General features: G+C 43.6%; 2 protein-coding genes across 10 annotated transcripts in view; one reads left to right on the forward strand and one right to left on the reverse strand.

Annotated features, from left to right (window-relative positions):
• The window catches only part of TPK1 (thiamin pyrophosphokinase 1), a 506,485-nt gene that overhangs the window by 433,499 nt on the left and 55,668 nt on the right, over positions 1–17,318 (forward strand). For 6 of the 8 annotated variants that reach the window (XR_016348922.1, XR_016348921.1, XR_016348920.1 and 3 more), the window contains one exon: positions 14,053–14,133. Coding sequence is in view for 4 of the 8 variants with exons in the window: in XM_089776507.1 (XP_089632633.1) it covers positions 14,053–14,133 (81 nt within the window). In the remaining 4 variants the exon portion in view is untranslated. Of the gene's footprint in view, positions 1–1,527; positions 3,871–14,052; positions 14,134–14,998; positions 17,246–17,318 lie in introns of those variants that run through there. The other 2 variants (XM_089776510.1, XM_089776509.1) reach the window with 2 other exon arrangements.
• Positions 3,090–10,665, reverse strand: SEC61G (SEC61 translocon subunit gamma). 2 transcript variants are annotated; one of them, XM_006124115.5, is made up of 4 exons: positions 10,562–10,665; positions 7,566–7,665; positions 5,413–5,515; positions 3,090–3,343 (listed from the first exon to the last, which is right to left on the reverse strand). In XM_006124115.5, exons 2-4 carry the CDS (start codon positions 7,657–7,659, stop codon positions 3,334–3,336), a joined length of 207 nt encoding a protein of 68 aa, XP_006124177.1. In that variant the 5' UTR covers positions 7,660–7,665; positions 10,562–10,665; the 3' UTR covers positions 3,090–3,333. The 2 variants fall into 2 exon arrangements, with proteins under 2 accessions (XP_006124177.1, XP_089632642.1); XM_089776516.1 differs by lacking the exon at positions 3,090–3,343 and having other exon boundaries at positions 5,409–5,515.

The raw sequence follows: 17,318 nt of genomic DNA on the forward strand, positions 1-17,318 counted from the left end.
GCCAAAAGCGTACTTGACTCATGTAACTTGTTTCCTTCAACTGCCTTTCAAAATCACCAGTAATTTTAAATGTGAATTGATAACTATGTTTAAACTAAAGCTTAATTTGACCTATACAGAAAGATGAAGGATTCTCTTACCAAATGTTATTTTCAATTAGTTTATGCAGAAAAATAAAATTTAAACACACAGAAGCTATTTTCTGTTGCTGGTCTGTGCTTTGACTGACTGTATTTTACAGTATGCAGAATTTCCTCTGAAATGGCATATATAGCTGCAAGAGGGAATAAAAGGATATATAGGGATTATTAAGAGTACAGGTAATCCCCGGGTTACGTACAAGATAGGGACTGTAGGTTTGTTCTTAAGTTGAATTTGTATGTAAGTCGGAACTGGTGTCCAGATTCAGCCACTGTTGAAACTGACCAGCAGCAGCTGAATCGGACACGCCTGGGGCAGAGCAGCTCGGGTGCTGCTGGGTTGGTCTGGTAGCGCCGACCCTTGGCGCTACTGGACCAACCTGGCAGCACCCCAGCTGCTCTGCCCCAGGTGTTCCCAAGTCAGCCGCTGCTGAAACTGACCAGTGGCTGACTACAGGAAGCCTGAGGCAGAACTGCTCTGCCCCAGGCTTCCAGGAATCAGCCACTGATCAGTTTCAACAGCAGCTGAATCTGGACGCCTGGGACAGAGCAGCTGGGGCACTGCCGGGTTGGTCCAGTAGCTCCAAGGGTCGATGCTACCAGACCAACCCAGCAGCACCCCACCTGCTCTGCCCCAGGCGTGTCCGATTCAGCCGATCCAATCTGGCAGCCCCCCAGGCGTCGGTGAGAAAAGCCTGGTCTGCTGGGGGAAGGGGGGGCACACTAGCTGCGCCTTCCCCCCCCCCCCCCCTCCAGCAGACCAGGGAGATGCGGAGCGGCTTTTCTCGCCACGGAGGACGCGGGTGGCGGGACCGCGGTGCATCTCAGCAGTCCCACCGCCCACGTCCTCCGCGGCGAGAAAAGCCGCTCCGCATCTCCCTGGTCTGCTGGGGGGAAGTGCCCCCCGCACTGCCGGAGGCGGCAATAGTGGGGGGGGCACCCCGCACTAGTTGCGCCCTCCCCCCCCGTTCGTAATTAGGGGTCTGACTTAAGTCAGACTGACGTAACCTGGGGACTGCCTGTATACAGCCGGTCACCGAATTACGAACGGATCAACTTACGACCATTTGTATTTACGACCAACCTCCTATACAGCCAGAACCCGAGTTACAAACGAAATCCACACTTACGAACAGTGTGGCCGTACGTTAGTGAATGTAATCCAACTTACGAACAGATCGAGTTACGACCTAGTGTTTGGTACGTAACTCGTTTGTAAGTTGGGGACCAGCTGTATTGTTTTCATTGCAGTCAACATGAAATTGAAACCACTTAAGCCAGAGAGGATATAAATGTCATTTCATTTGATTATTTAACAGTTTGTTTTTTAAAATGCCACTGCAAAATTTCCCCTGATGTTTACCTAAACTATTTTTATTATTTACAGCTAACCATGTGCTAAAGTTTGGAACGCTTGTCAGCACTTCAAATACGTACGATGAATCTGGAGTTGTGACCATAGAGACAGCTAAACCTTTGCTGTGGACAATGGGTATTAAAAATTAGCAAAATGCTTAAGACTACAACTGCCTTTTTTCAGCTGACCAAAGACTTTAAACATGTTGGAAAATTTCACTAACAAAAAACAGAATTATGGCAAGAGTAAATACACTTTTAGGAAGATAGTAGAAAACTGACTGAATACCTCACTCAAGTTCCAGGCATAGGATATATGCACTTCCTAAACCAACAGTCACTGAACAGGACTAAAAATGGCACAAACTGACCTACGCTTACTCCTTGCAGGAGCAGGTCTTAATTAGGTTTTATTACTGTTAAATCAACATGGAACTAATACTAGTGATCAAAATCCCTTCACAAGTCAAAATTTAATTGATAGTGTAAAGTTTGTGTGTGTATTTGACTTAAAACAAGTACTATAATACAGCACTGTTGTAAGTAAACAAACCTTTTGCTGTTTAATGGTGACTAGAACAAGTTGGTCTGCCCCACTGTTTAGTAACATAACTCAAGTGAAGTAAAGTTAAAAGCCAGCTGCAAAGCTTAGAGAACAGCAATGATTAATACCACTACAGTGACTCTTAGAATACCAGGCTGTTTCCTTTAATACTGCTGTCTGTGCTGCCCTTTTACTGTGGCTTCCCAGCGTCAAGTACGATTTAGAAAGTAAGCAACATTAAACTAACCAAGTGCTAGTAAACTGGTAAGATGCAACCTTGTATTGATTAAAATGTTTAAATTTGTCACAACAGCATGAGCATTGTACGCAGAAGTCCATGCAAGTTCTTTATACAACTGGCTATGGTTGCATTTTAATTTGTAAAGGAAAATTTGAAGAGACCACCTTGATAAGCAAGTTGGTATATTTTCTTTTAAAGAATCTGTTCATGTAAGGTGGAATAAAACGTATAGGACGTCATTCAAAAGAGAATAGATACTAAACATGTCGTGTTACATCATCAGATTTCAAAAGTTCTTATGTACAGCAAATTTAGTGCTTATGTTAGTGTCAAGTTGCACCATCTTCAAAAGCACTGCAAAGACACTGTAAAGTCCATTTGGTAAGGAAGGATAAGGGCCCTCAACTGTGTGGTGATCTGTAAGTGTGTATTTCAATTGTTGACTCTTAATGAGACGGTATTTAGAACAAGATCTGAAAAACTAACATACTTTTTGTAAGTAAAACCAAAGATTATTTCAACTCAAAGACTAGACTGAATTTTTTTCAACTGAGACTGAAGTTTTTTCAATTTGCTTTATGCTTTTGACATTACTTTATATAACCACATTCCTTTTTGTAGGGGTTCACTGCCCCCCCCCCCCCCCCCCCAGCACAAGACATAATATAGGAAAATGGCAACAGGTTAACTTTTTTTCATATGAATACATTGAGTTGATTTTTTTAGTGCCTCCTAATACTGGGCCAAAAGTCGTAATAGGTAAATAATTATTCTAGTGATGAAAGCAATAAACCAAGAAAGGCAGGCCTCTCACTTATTGTGCAGCTACCACCACACTGATAATTTATTTACTCAGCCTAGAAAGTTCATAGATGCAGTAAAATGAAATAAGACTAACTCAAATATCAAGCTTATTTTAAATCTTCACCTGGTTTATAGCAGTAAACAAACAAGATACAGGCTTATGGAATATTAGTAAACAAAAGCTCCCCCCCCCCCCCCCAGCTGTCCATCACTCCAAGCTTCAGGTAAATAATCTTCTTGATGAGTGTTCAGCCACCACTGTAGAAAAAGAGAGTTTGATCAGTTTCATATAGATGACTGCTATTTTAGGTTACATCATCCCATTTTAACTGGAACTATGTCCTCGCTATGCCTTCAAAACAGCCCAGACATTACATAGCTTGTTAGTCTTGGAATAAAGATGAGCCTGATTTCTTAATTTGAGGATCACAAATTTGCTCCAAAAGTGATAATAAACGGATCTCAAACTACTACAACCACACACTTTTATAGGATGGGAAAAGGATCCTGAAACTTCTGTTGAAAAACAAGTCCCTTCAAGGGAAATGTTTGCGAACAACTTAGCCAAAACAATTGCTATGTTAACCAATTAAGAAGTCTTAAATGTAGTATTTGAAATCTTCAGTATTAGTAACTTTTGTCTTGCTATTTACCAGATTAATTTAAGGCTCAATGTTCATCTGCAAAACCTTAATACACAAGTTGTGGTAGACTGTACAAAAGTAAAAGCTATGTGAAATTGGAAACACTAATTGACTTTTAATAAAGATTTTTAGTACTACGAATTAGCAGCTTTATTGTGTGTCTTTTTCTGATAAAACATTAACCCCTCAACTATATGCCTCATTTATACTGCTACATTCTCTGCAATATTCTTCTCTACCAGGGTTCAAGTCGTGTCAGGAAATTTCTAATTAAAAATTAAGTGGAAAGTTATCAGCGCAAAATCCAATAAACTATCTTCCGTACGGTCTAAATTAGGCATGTTAAATATTGTGTTACTGAATAGTCATAACACCATGACATCTTAGCGGTTACACAATTATTGAATAGTCCCCAGCCAGTGCATTCCAGCTCCACTCCCGGTGAGCCCCCTGCAACCCAACACTGCTGCCTCTTTCACCAGCTCCATACGCAGACAAGCTGCCCGGGATGTGGAGCAGTCTGTCTGTACCGAGCTCAGGCAGGGGGGTAGGGTTGGGGAAAATGCATGTAGTTGACAAGATTACCTGATAAATCCAGGCTTATCAGTTAATCAGCTGAGGTCCCTAATGTCCACTGCATCAGTTAACCACATCATACCTCTCCCCTGCGTGCTCTGCATTTAAAATTTGGATCAGCATGCTGGCTCAGTCCTAGATCACCGATCTGAGTTTTAAATGAAGAGCACTCAGCATCCCCTGTCCATGGGAGGTCTGAGCTCAGGGACAGAAGTGCACTGGTGGCCATCCCCATCCCCGAGGATTATAGAATAACCATGTAACTGCTCAAATTTGATGAAGTTACATGACTATTCAGTTGCATTCTAAGGGTACGTCTACACTTGCACCCTAGTTCGAACTAGGGATGCAAATGTAGGCATTCGAAATAGTCAATGAAGCGGGCATTTAAATATCCCACGCTTTATTAGCATGATCTCGCCAGCGCGTTACTCCAATCAACAGGTGTTTCGAAAGTGAAACAAAAAATGAGTAAAGTTAGTTCGAACCAACGCATCGCAGCGCGCACTTTCACTTCCGAAACAGCTGTTGATCAGAGTAACATGCCAACAAGATCATGCTACTGAAGCACGGGATATTTAAATCCCCGCTTCATTGACTATTTCAAATGCCTACATTTGCATCCCTAATTTGAACTAGGGTGCAAGTGTAGACATACCTTAACATCCCTAGAGTCCAGTGGCCCCATTGGCAGCCAGCAGCCCAATTCCGCACAAATTCTGCATTACACAATGGTGCAGAATTCCCCCTGGAGTAGATTAACTGTACAACATTTAGCTTCTAATCGCTTTGTCCCATCTCCTCTCAGCTACAGCTGCAATGAATAGTACTAAAATTTTGCAGTATATTTAGCAAACAAAAGATGAAACACTAATAGCTGAAAGCAAATATTTACTGAAAACACTTGAATGATTACAGCAAGAAACAGATGAAGAAACTAAAATGCTTATAATGATGGGGCCACATAAGTATTTTGATAAATGAATAACAAAGTGGGCTTCTGATTATGTTCACTGAAATCACAAGTTTAATTATCTGCTCAAAGCTGAACAAACTTTGCTATTCATTTTCTGATACCAGTAAAGCTCGTTTACCAGATTTACTTACACAATGATGTTGTTAATAGGGATATGGATCAATTTCACAAAGAAACCAATAAATCCCATTATTGCAAAACCTATTGCTGTTGCCATGGCAATCTTCTGGAATTCTGTAATTTAAGAAATTATACATTTTAGTTTTGCAAATGTAAACCTACTACTTAAAACATGCAGTAGATTAAGTTACTACAAAGATCATGGAGAGATTAGCGACTTTGAAAGTTTCTCCCATGTTAAAAAAAAGGTACTTCAGAAGTTTCACTTAAGATGGTAATATCTGAAGACAAAGACAGTAATTTCTAAAAATAAACACTAGGTTTCTAGAGATTAATACTTGTGAGATTACCATATATTATGGCTGTGAATTGATCAAATCCTGCGATTAACACAAGGCAGGATTAATGCGTTGATTTTTTTAACGCATTAATGCTGCTCTGTCCCTTTGAAGCACTGCTCTGGCACTTCAAAGGGGCAGCGTAACACAGAGCCAGGGATCAGCTAGGCACTCCAGCTGATCCCAGGCTCCTAACACATTGCCCCTTTGAAGCAGCAGAGCAGTGCTTCAAAGGGGCAATGCAACATGGAGCCTGGGATCAGCTGCAGTGCCCAAATGATCCCTGGGTCTACATTATGCTGTCCCTTTGTAGTGCTGGTCCAGCGTTTCCAAGGGGCAGCTGACCCCAGGCTCCCGCGGCCTTTCCAAAGGGCCCAGGGTGGCCTTTCCAAAGGGCAATGCTGCACTGAGCCAGGGTCAGCTGGGGATTCCAGCTGATCTCGGGCTTCTGCAGTGCTGCCCCTTTGTATCACCGCTGCTGCGTTTCAAACGGGAAGCTGCACTGAACCTGGGGTCACCTGAGGACTCCAGATGATTCCGGGCCTCTGCAGCACTGCCCCTTTGAAACATCCTCACAGCGTTTCAAAGGGACAGTTCATGCGACTAATTGCAATTACATTTTTTAATCACTTGGCAGCCCTGCCATATATAGAATCACATATAGCTTATCTGGCTTAAAGGAAACTTGAACTTAAGTCACTGACAATATTGTAAACAAGAGATGTAAAATGTCAGGCTCTTAATACATTTAAAAGGCTAAAGGGCAGCGGAGGGGACCCAACATGAGCCGGGACAGCTGATTCCTGGCTTGCACTGGGTACCCCTGCTGAGCACCAAAACATTTAGAAGGCAGAGCCACAGTGGGGTTAGCTTCCAAGCCAGGAGCTAACCCCACTGCAGCTCCCCACTTATCAACTAATTGATGGAAAATCCAGCAACTAGTCAATTAGTTGATTGTTTAACAATGGGAATGTTAAATTTAATTTAAAGTACTAATGCATTCACTTTCCGAAAGAAAAATTAAATCAAGTTAGTGACACTGGACAAGATTTGAGCACTCAAATACCAATTGTGAAGTGTCCATAGAAGTCATTATCAAAAGGATTCTGAAATTAAGCAATTTACATTTCAGAAACACTTTAGCTTAAAGTGACACTACCATACTGCTGCTATCACAAGTCTGATTTCAGCAAGATGTATACCACAAAACTTTCAAAGTACAGTGAAGTCCGGATTAACTAACACCCAGTAATCCAACACTCCACTTTATCTGACTCTGCAGCTCCCGGGGAGCTGCAGGGTCGTATACAGCGCGGTCTTGGCCCCGCTTGCTGCCCCGTCGCTCTCTGCGAGAAGCTGCTGCTGCCGGGACGCTGCCAGGCAGGAGCTGCAGCAGCAGCAGCTTCTCCTAGAGAGCAAGCGAACAACTGATGCTGCTCCTGCGGGGGACGTTCCCCGCAGGAGCAGCATCAGCTGTTCCTTTGCTCTCTACAGTAGAGTCTGTATCATCTGACATATTCGGTAATCTGACCATGTGTCAGTCCTGTTTAGGTCAGATGATACTGTAAGTGAGTCTTCTGTAGTTTAAGTTATACACAGAAGTAAGAGCTTCTCATGCTTTTCAGACAAAATTGTGAAAATAAATAGTTTGCTACACAAGTGCAAAATTGAGATTCAGTTAACATGAAAAATGGATATCCATTACTATACCTAAATACTGGGTCTGCCTGTTTGGTTGGGGGGGCGGTTTCAGACAATATCAAGTGAAATGAACATCATGGTCCTAGGGGCTTTTTTCCTTTAATCTTTCTTTTTGCATACTTTACCTTTTCTGTCTGGCTTAGTACATCTTTTAACAAGCCTGATGGAATCTTTTACAAATTGACGGCTGGGCTCGACAAATTGCATTACTTGATCCATGACTTCCTGCAAGAATGTCACATTTTAATACATAGCTTCAAGAGTAACTTTTTAAAATCATTTCATATCTTAAAGGCAAATTCTCCCTGTGCACCCCTGCCCTTCTACTGTATATGTTGTACTGAATGTTAAAATGTTAATGTTTAATCATACATGTCAGGTTTCTAGGGGATTTAAGTCTACAAAGCTGTAGGAAATCTATATTTTGCATCCAAGAGATGGATGCATGTCCATTAGAACAGTCAATTCATCAATCCAAAGAACCATGAACTCTGACATCCAATTCTTACATCCACTTCAGGTCTATTTGATGTTCTCATTCTCCTCATTTCCCTCTACAGGCTGTCCCCGAGTTACGCGGATCCGACTTATGTTGGAACCGCAGTTACAAACGGAGCCGTCTCCCTGGTCTGCAGCAGACCAGGGGGAGGAAGCAAAGCGGCGGAGCACGCGGGCAGCGGACAGCCCAGACGTGTCTGGGCTGTCCGCTGCCTGCGTGTTCCGCCGCTTTGCTCCCCGTCCCCCTGGTCTGCAGACCAGGGAGACGGGGAGCAAAGCAGAGCAAAGCCGCGGAGCCCGAGGGCAGCAGGACAGCCACGGTGCGTCTGGGCTGTCCCGCTGCCCCCGTGCTCCGCGGCTTTGCTCCAGACGCCTGTGGTACAACAGCTGGGGCGCTGCCGGTTTGTCCTGTAGCGCCGCTCTGGCCGCTACTGGACCAACCCGGCAGCACCCCAGCTGCTCTGCCACAGGCGTCCTGATTCAGCCACTGCTGGTCAGTTTCAGCAGCAGCTGACTTGGGGATGCCTGGGGTTCTTAAGTTAAATCTGTATGTAAGTCAGAACTGGCGTCCAGATTCAGCCGCTGTTGAAACTGATCAGTTTCAGCAGCGGCTGAATCTGGACGCCAGTTCTGACTTACATACAGATTCAACTTAAGAACAAACCTACAGTCCCTATCTTGTACGTAACCCGGGGACTGCCTGTATTTTCATTTGTCTCCACTATTTTAAAGTATAAAAATTAGTAAACAAAGAAGAATCTAACTCGCTTTCTGATATACTATCACAAATTTTTCACCTGTAAAATATCTGAACACATTTCAATGGGATTATCAATACTATCACAAATTTTTCACCTGTAAAATATCTGAACACATTTCAATGGGATTATCAATATGAAGAGTGCACCATAATCCAAATTCTAGATAGGAAATGAGATTTTTGCATATACAAAGGACAAGATCCAGCTGCCATGTGATGCCTTTCAGAGATCTTCAAGTTTCAGTTAATCCTGTTTAATAAGTTAATGCAGGAGTTCTCAAACGTTGTGATACTGCGACCCCCCCCCCCCAAGTTGCTGCACCACCCCCTCAAAGTTGCTCGCAACCCTCTCAGGGGGTTGGGACCCACAGTTTGAGAAATGCAAGGTGAATGGGTTAAGCTTTACATTTAACCAATTAAAGGGGAGCTGGCAGAGAGGCCACTCCAGCTCAGCTGAGTTGTAGTACCACCTCCTCTCTTTTTCCCCCCTCCAGCCCAGGCTGGAGCAGCCCCCACCGGTTAACCAGAACAGGTAAGTCTCACACATTAAAGATGAGGCTTACCAGTTAACCCCTCACATCACTAGTTAACACTAGGGGTACTTCTTATCCGTTAACTGAATAGATGAGTAACTTCATGAATGCTTATCCATTAGTGGAGGATTCTATAGTCCCTGTGGGGTGGTGCTGGTAGCTAGTGAGCTCTGGCCTCACTCCATTGGAGTCTCCTGCCACTCTGTGCTGCTGCTTCTTTATCAGAGGCACCAGCGTTGGGTTCCAGGTGGGAGCTGATCCGCGAGGGGAACCAGTTTAAAAACCAGCTCCCATCGCAGACCAGCTACCTGTCGCCCTGTGCTGTTGCTTCTGATAGAGGCAGCAATGCAGGGTGGCAGCAGCCTCTGTCTATGGGTGGTCTGAGCTCCTGAACCCAGCGTGAGCTGGAACTGAGCAATATAATGCCTCAACCAAGTATGTAAGTAGCATGTAATTCACTAATTGAATAGTCAACACATTTTTGCATCGACTATTCAATTAGTCTAGAGGACTCCCCCCGCTGATCCCAGGCTCCACCTTGCGCTGCTGCTTTGAAACGCACAGCTGATCCCAGGCTCCCTGTGGCACTGCCCCTTTGAAATACCCCCATCCCTCCCCTATCTGATAGAGGCAGCACGAGGGAGAGGGGGAGGAGGAGCGACTAGTCCTTAACACCCCTAGCCCCAACATTTGGTATGTTCATACTAGTTTTTATTCTTTGTACTACCACACAACTTAACAGCCAGAGACAGGGAACAGGACCCTGACGTAATTCATCATTTGCTTCTTCCTGAAGCTGAAGGAAAGGAGGAGAATGACTCACCAAGATCCGCACAAAAAGTTTTAAAAAAATGGGGGGGGGGCTTCCAGCAGGAAAGGAGAAGGGGAAAAGAGGTGACCCAGGCTTAGACGACGTAGATTAGGGCCAGGATTTAATGGACCATCCGAGATCGCTGATGTCGCCGGATTCGAGCTTTCCTTTCCCTTGGCACCCAGAGGAGACCGGCCTGGAGCCCTCGGACCCGGGGGCAGTAGGGAGGAGGGTTCGCTGAATGCGGGCTGGAAGCCGACTCCGGCCTCCCACATCAGGTCAGCGAACCCCCGGGCCCGCAGCGAGGCTCGCCGGCCCGTTACAGCCCCAAGGGCGACCCCCATCTTTTCCACACACCGCCCCCCCCCGCTCCACGTCACCGAGGGGGCTCCCAGCGGCCAGAGCCCGGCGCGTTGCTCGGGGACGGGTGCGGGCCCCACACAGAAAGCGGCGCCGCTCGGACCCCTCCGCTCCTCAAGAACCCCGCGCGCCACGCACCAGCCCCGTCGCCGCTCTCACCTGGGGCACCGGCACCAAACCGCTCGCGCTAAGGACACGTAGCAACTGCAGACGCCACGGCACGGACCCGGAACCGGAACGAGAAAATGCACCGGAACTTCCGCCGCAGGCCACCTTCTCCTAGTCCGCATGCGCTAAACGGCGATGGGATGGGCCCCGCCTTTGCGGGCGCAGAGAGGAGGGTGGATTATTGCACTCTGCGCATGCGCCAGTGGGGGGGGGGAGGGGACGTTCAGGGTGGAAGGGATCTCACGTGGAGGCGGATGGAACGCTAGAGGGCAGGGCGGGGCGGGACGGGGTTTCCAGTGACGTGTACATCTCCGTCGTGCTGCTCTTACAGCCCTTCGTGCCGCGCGCCCGGAGCCCGGTGGGGGTTCCTGTAGTGGGAGCAGGGGCTGGGGGTAGCAACGGCCGCTGGAGCGCCCCTGCGTTGTTTGCAGCTGCGCAGGCGCTGCGAACCCGCGCCAAGGTATGAGCCCCTCCCCCCGCCAGCTGTGCACGGTGCTGTACAAATGCAACATGCAGGGCCCCGCACACACATCTGGTGGCCAGAGATTCCCATAGCGGCACGGACCCCTCCCAACACACGCACAGTTCAGTGGGGAGGCACTGATAAAAATTAGATCTCTTTTATTCAGATGCCCAACTATGTATTTAGGCTTTTAACTTCAGCCACCTTTGAGAGAGAAGCCCAGAAGTAAGTCAAACATGAAATTAAAGTTAACGTTCACAGTTACAGGCAGACTCCTCCTATGCTTCAAAGCTGCCTACACCCACTAACTCCCAGGGAGCCACTTCCCCCCATCCTGCCACACTGCTGCCTCTGTATCAGAGGTAGCAGTTCGAGGCAGGAGCCAGTACAAGGCAAAGAGCACTGCAGATGGGAGCCAACTGCTCCCCTGTGTGTAACCATGTAACTGCTGAAATTTTTCAGCAGTTACACAATTACTTGATTAAATGCATTATAAAATCCATATTACAGATCACCTGACTAGGACAATGGGGTGGATGACATGGCTTTCTTTGAGCTAACAAAATTATACAAAGCATGGGGCTTGGTGGTGATGGGGAGACTTAAACTGCCGAGGCATCTGTTGGAAAATGAATATAGCAGGGCACTGATTGTCCAAGTAGTTCATAGAATGCATTGAAGATAACATTTTTATTTTAGAAGGTGGAGAAAGCTATAAGAGACAGGCTTTTTTAGGGAGGAACTGGATGTAGAGATAAAATTAGAAAGTCTAAGGCACAAAAAAGGAGCTACAGGGCGGGTTAGGGTGGGAGGAGGCTTCACGCGCTCCCCCCACCTCCAGGCCAATCAGGGGGCGGGGCTGGGGAAGCCCAGAAGCATTTTGACCCCAGCCCTTCCGTCCTGGCCCACGGCCACTTCAAAAATTTTTGAAGTGGCCCCTGGCCAAAAATTATTGCCCACCCCTGGTCTAGGTATTTCTTTTAAGGAACCAAGAAACTACATCTGAAAGGAAGTTCTATGAACACTTCAACACGCAGACTAATATATTTGAATACATACAGAGATTTCATGCGGCTAGAATAGGTCTTGCAAATAAGCTATAAATTGTAGCAAGTTAAATCCACACAATAACTGTAATACTTCATAGTATCTTTTAAGCAGTGTTTGTTTTGTTTTGTTTTGTTTTTAAAAGGCAGGGGTGGGTTAGTACAGTTGAAAGGGGCAGGTGCAGCTAGGAGGGCTCTGCCTGCTTCCTCCACCTGTGATGCAGGCCCTCCTTAGAGCCCTAATTCTGCAGCTCTCATTGGTCAGGATCCATGGCCAGAGGGAGATGCAGGGGTGTTACAGACATCAGTAGGGTTCCCTAGCTACCTCTCTGCCTAGAAACCTAAGGGTTATGCTAGCTGATTCCAAGGAGTCACCTGAGCTGAGCACCACCTGGAGCCTGCGACCTCTCTTACATCCCTGCTCCAGCCCTGAGCCTCTCCTGCATGCAGACTCCCTCCCAAGGCCTATACCTCAACCTCCTGTCCCAGACCAGAGCCCCAGCCTGTACCCTAAATCCCTCATTCTTAGCCCTCTCCTCCCCCCAATCTCCTGCCCCAGCCTGGTGAAAATGTGCAAGGGTCGGGGACAGTGAGTGATAGAGTGAGCAGAGGTGGAGCCTTGGAGAAGGGACATAGCAAAAATAGCCAGGTTTTTGCAGTCAGGATATTAGCAACCCTACACTGACAGTGAGAGAAGGTGGATTACTTGGAGAAGATCTAAGAAAGAGGGATGCCCAAAGTACAGAGCAAAAGAAGGAAGAATAAAGCAAGCTATGGAAAATATCAGTATATGGTGATAGGTGAGTGCAGGATGATAAAATATGGAAGATAGGAAAGGATGGACAGTAGTACTTGATTTTCCATGCCTTGCACCTTGTGTAGTCTTGTTACCATCAAAGTAAGAAAATAAAAATGGGCATATTGTGTCAAACCAATGGTCCATCTAGCTCGTATCCTGTTTCTGACAGTGACCATTAGCAGATGCATCAAAGTGAGTGAACAGAACAGGGCAATTTCCATTGATCCATCTCTTGTCATCCAGTCCCAGCTTCGGGCAGCTGGAGGTTTAAGGACACCTGGGACAGGGGGTACTGATTATTTTGGCTATAGCCACTGAGGGATTTGTCCTCCATGAAATTATACTTTTCTTTTCTTATCCCACTTACATTTTTGAACTTCACAACATCCCCTGGCAACAGTTTCCATATGTTGACTAACCATTGTCTGAAAAGTCCTTCCTTTTGTTTGTTTTAATCCTGCTGCCTATTAATTAATGGGGTGACTTAGGGTCTTGTGTTTTGTAGAGGGGTAAACAGCGCATCCCTATTCACTGTCATCACTCTATTCATGGTTTCATAGATCTCTTTATACTCCTCCTCCCCCCCCCCTTAGGTATCTCTTTTCTAAGATGAATGGTCCCAGCTATCCTCATATGGAAGCTGTTCCATACCCTTAATACATTTTGTTGCCCTTTTCCAATTCTAATATATCTTTTTTCTAAGATGATGTGACCAGAACTGTACATAATATTCAAGGTATTAAGGGAACAGAAAATTGTGATTTGTCAGCATTTTGAACCTACATTGCACTAACTTTTAACAGGTCTAGACAGCTACATAGGAGCCAGACAATAGAGGGGGGATCAGGCTTATGGAGTAAAGACAAGGAAAGAATGAGGAGAATAAGAAAAGCAAAGGGAAATCGAAATTATAATATGGAGCTGGGAGGAAGAGATCTGAGGGAACTGTAGCCTATGGTGATGATTGCTATATAGACAATCCTAAGATAAATAAGGCCTTTATTTCTTAATTTTATAATATCATAAATATCTGTGATTAATTTTTTCTTGGGAAATCTTTGGAATATGTTTGCTTCTGAGGGTTTAAATAATTTTTAGCTTTTCATTCCACTAAGGTATCTTAATTGATTGTAAGACTTTGTTTATTTGCTGAGCATCTCTACATGATTTACAGTGAGAAGAATGATGATTTCCCCTTCACAATGGCTGTGGAAGTGTGCACGTGGAGGAAGGGCATACTGGGGATTAATGATAGGTAAGATTCTTTGTGCTGAAGGAAGTGATTTAGTGTCTATGCTCTGTTTCCCTGCATCAGCTTCATTAATTTAAGACGTGCTTCTAGATCAGCTTTCAGCACTGTGAGCACAAAAGAAATTTTGCTAGTCACAAGCAGTCAACAAGCCCCATCTTTTGATTTGCTTGGCTTATAATTCAGTGAGGATGACATGAATAATGTAATGTGTGGTGGTGGTGAAGGTGTCGGATGCTGTTAGAATAGCTTTTATCAGTAAATTTATTGTGTGCGTTTGTAAAGTTGATCTTTTAATCCAACATTTTATTCAGTTTCATTCAGAAGAACTGAGGAACATGGTCATTTTGAATATCTATGTCTCTATTGGCATTAAAAATATGATTTTGATAGAAACAAGGATTGCATTAAAAATGACAACTAAACTCAAAATTGTGAAGAATCCACAATAAAGTTTTGAAAGGGCAGAGAAGATAAAGAAGTTAACTAAGAAATAGATGCATCTCAGTAAGACAGAGGACACATTTATGTATGAGAGGTGATTAAAAAGAAATTGTTTTTCCTGATAATATACTTACAGAGTTTTATTTCATCATGCTAGTACTGCTGAAGGCTGAGATAGTAATACAATATAGTATTTATTTTATTTTCAGCCACGTATAAATTCATAGTTTGTTGGATGACTTTTTATATTAATTTTAATTTTGTTTGTGCATTCAGCAATTTATAAACCATCTAGGAGCTCAGCAAAAATTAAAAATAGCTCCAGGCAACAGTTAGCCACAGAACTAGAATGTTCCTTCTTTGGGCTCTCTTCTCCTTGCTGATACTAGATAAAAGTAAATTTGTGTTTTTCTGTGATCCTTTTCAGCATCTTCATGCAAACGCTAAGAAAACTGGTCAGATGACATGGGGTCAAATGCTAGCAATTTGCTGGTGGCACACAATTCTACCTATCCTACACAAGGTTGGCCTTTGATACGGGTGAACAGGACAAAAGCTCAGAGGGCTGTTATAAGCAGGACACCTCTGGCCCCTGCCTTGGAGCCACCCTGACCAGATTTTCTGTCTGCTGTGCAGAAGAGAGAAAGCACTGATGTCAGGATGTCCCCTGCATATGTACCCCATCTCTGCTGAGTGGGAAAATGGGGGACAAGGCTCAGGAGTGAGGTGGAACAGCTAGGGGTGCTGCTCTCTGAACAAGCTTTCAGACTGTTGAATGCCACTGTACTTAAAAGGACAGCACACACCCCCAGCACACACAAACACACTGTCTCACACACACACACAGACACTGCTTCTGTCTCTCATGCTCACACACACTGCATTTATCTCTCTCTCTCACACACACACACACGCTCTGTCTCTCTCACACACATCCTCTGTCTCTCATATACACACACATATACACAGTTTTTTCGCACAGAGTCATAGCCACTATCTCTTTCATAAACTTAACCCTCAATGCATACTTGTATTGTTGTTATTTCTTGGTTCCTTCTGCAATGCACATAAAATCATAGAGTACTAGAATTTGAGACGTCATCAAGTTCAGTTCCCTGCACTCAAGGCATGAGCAAACACATATATTCTCTATAAGTCTTTCAAAGTGCTGTTATTTTAGTTTTTTCATTGATCTATGCATTCATAATTCATTTAAGTTTTGAGTAGTGAGTTCTAAAATTCCTAATCTGTCTTGGCTGGAGTAATTATGATTATTACTTTTATTAGCATATTGTGTTTTGTCATTAATTGTTTAAAGAGGTACCATCAAATAATAGTTTCCTTCTAGAATATAAATTTAGCTTGTACTAATTTTAGCAGTGCCAGTTTAACTTTAGACATGAGGCATTTGAAAATTGCTTATTTTCAAATTGTATTTTTAGTTCTGTCTTTAAAATAACTTAACATTTGCACGAAAATAAATGCAGTTTGAACTAGGATATCAATAGCAATGATGGAGTCAGAGGTTAGTGAGTTATGCACAGAATCTTGGTCTTGAACTAAAAAACCAAGTACTGTATCACAAATCCCATGACAATATTGCAAGAGGCTGCAACATAAGGCCTTTCATGAATCAATGTGTAAACTATACAGTCGAAATATGGAAAATAACTGTCAGTCAGTCATCCGTTCTGTATTTTACTAGCTATTTCTTAGGCCTAGCCTATACTTAAAAAGTTTTACCAGAATAATGGTGTCTGTTGTATGAGTGGCAATGTTTTTTTTGTTTCAATTTTGTTTTGTTTTACCAACATAGGTACACCTGTAAAAGTTCTAGAATAGGTGCAGTTATACTAGTATTACTGTACTTGTACCAGTATAGCTGATGCCAGACTGAAGAACAGGCATGAGTTATATGGTATAGGCACTTTTGCACCAACCTAACTCTACACTAAAAGGTTTTGCTCGTATAGCTTTACCAGTATAACTATATTGGCAAATTCCTCTTAGTGTAGACTAGAATTTAGACCCCTTCATGCCCATTTAAAGATATAAAGCTTACAACATTTTACATATTACCTCTAATTGTGGTATCTTGGGCAAGTAACCTTAAATTAATCACATGAAATCTTTACCAAATAACATTAAATTGCTTGTATGAGAAATCTCTTTTCTCTGTTTCTGTCTTTTATATTTTAGGGCTAGACACTCTCTTTGTTTTGATTCTTGACCAGCATTGTTCATATTGTTGGTGTTTTAAAAATAAAATAAACTGTATAGCTATTATAAAGGATATTTTTTTCTGTATGTAGCTTTTTTAATATTTAAAGTCTAACATTTAACAATTTTTAAATGTACTGTATAAGAACATGTACACACCTATTTCCTATATGTATTTCTGTTTTTCCAGTTCTCTTGGGGCTGGGTTATTGATCTGTTTGTTGTTGTTGTTGTTAAAATATTCAAATATATTGATCCAGCCTATAGTGAGTTATATGAAACTCTTAAGTAATATCAACATTGGGAAATGTAGAAGGTTTTTTACAATTTTCTGAGTCATCTGGTCTGCCTTGATTTAGAATAAAATACTAAAGTACGTGTTTTTGCCGATTGTAAAGGAAGTACATGATTTTTGCTGAAGTTTTGTACCCATAAAACTTACTCTGTTGTCTGATGTGATCATCTCTGTCTAGGTTCTTTTCAGAATTGCCTTTTGTGGCTTACATATGTCCATCCTAGGAGTTCCT

This window comes from Pelodiscus sinensis, chromosome 2 (genome assembly GCF_052426305.1).
Source record: "Pelodiscus sinensis isolate ZL-2025 chromosome 2, ASM5242630v1, whole genome shotgun sequence".
Classification (NCBI taxonomy): Eukaryota; Metazoa; Chordata; order Testudines; family Trionychidae; genus Pelodiscus; species Pelodiscus sinensis.

Bases quoted from the DNA above. Each gene is read 5' to 3' on its own strand.
- SEC61G (XM_006124115.5), bottom strand. From the start codon at position 7,659: ATGGATCAAGTAATGCAATTTGTCGAGCCCAGCCGTCAATTTGTAAAA. The intron at 5,516-7,565 runs GTAAAGTATGCA...CTTAAATTACAG, and splicing joins TACTAAGCCAGACAGAAAAG to AATTCCAGAAGATTGCCATG.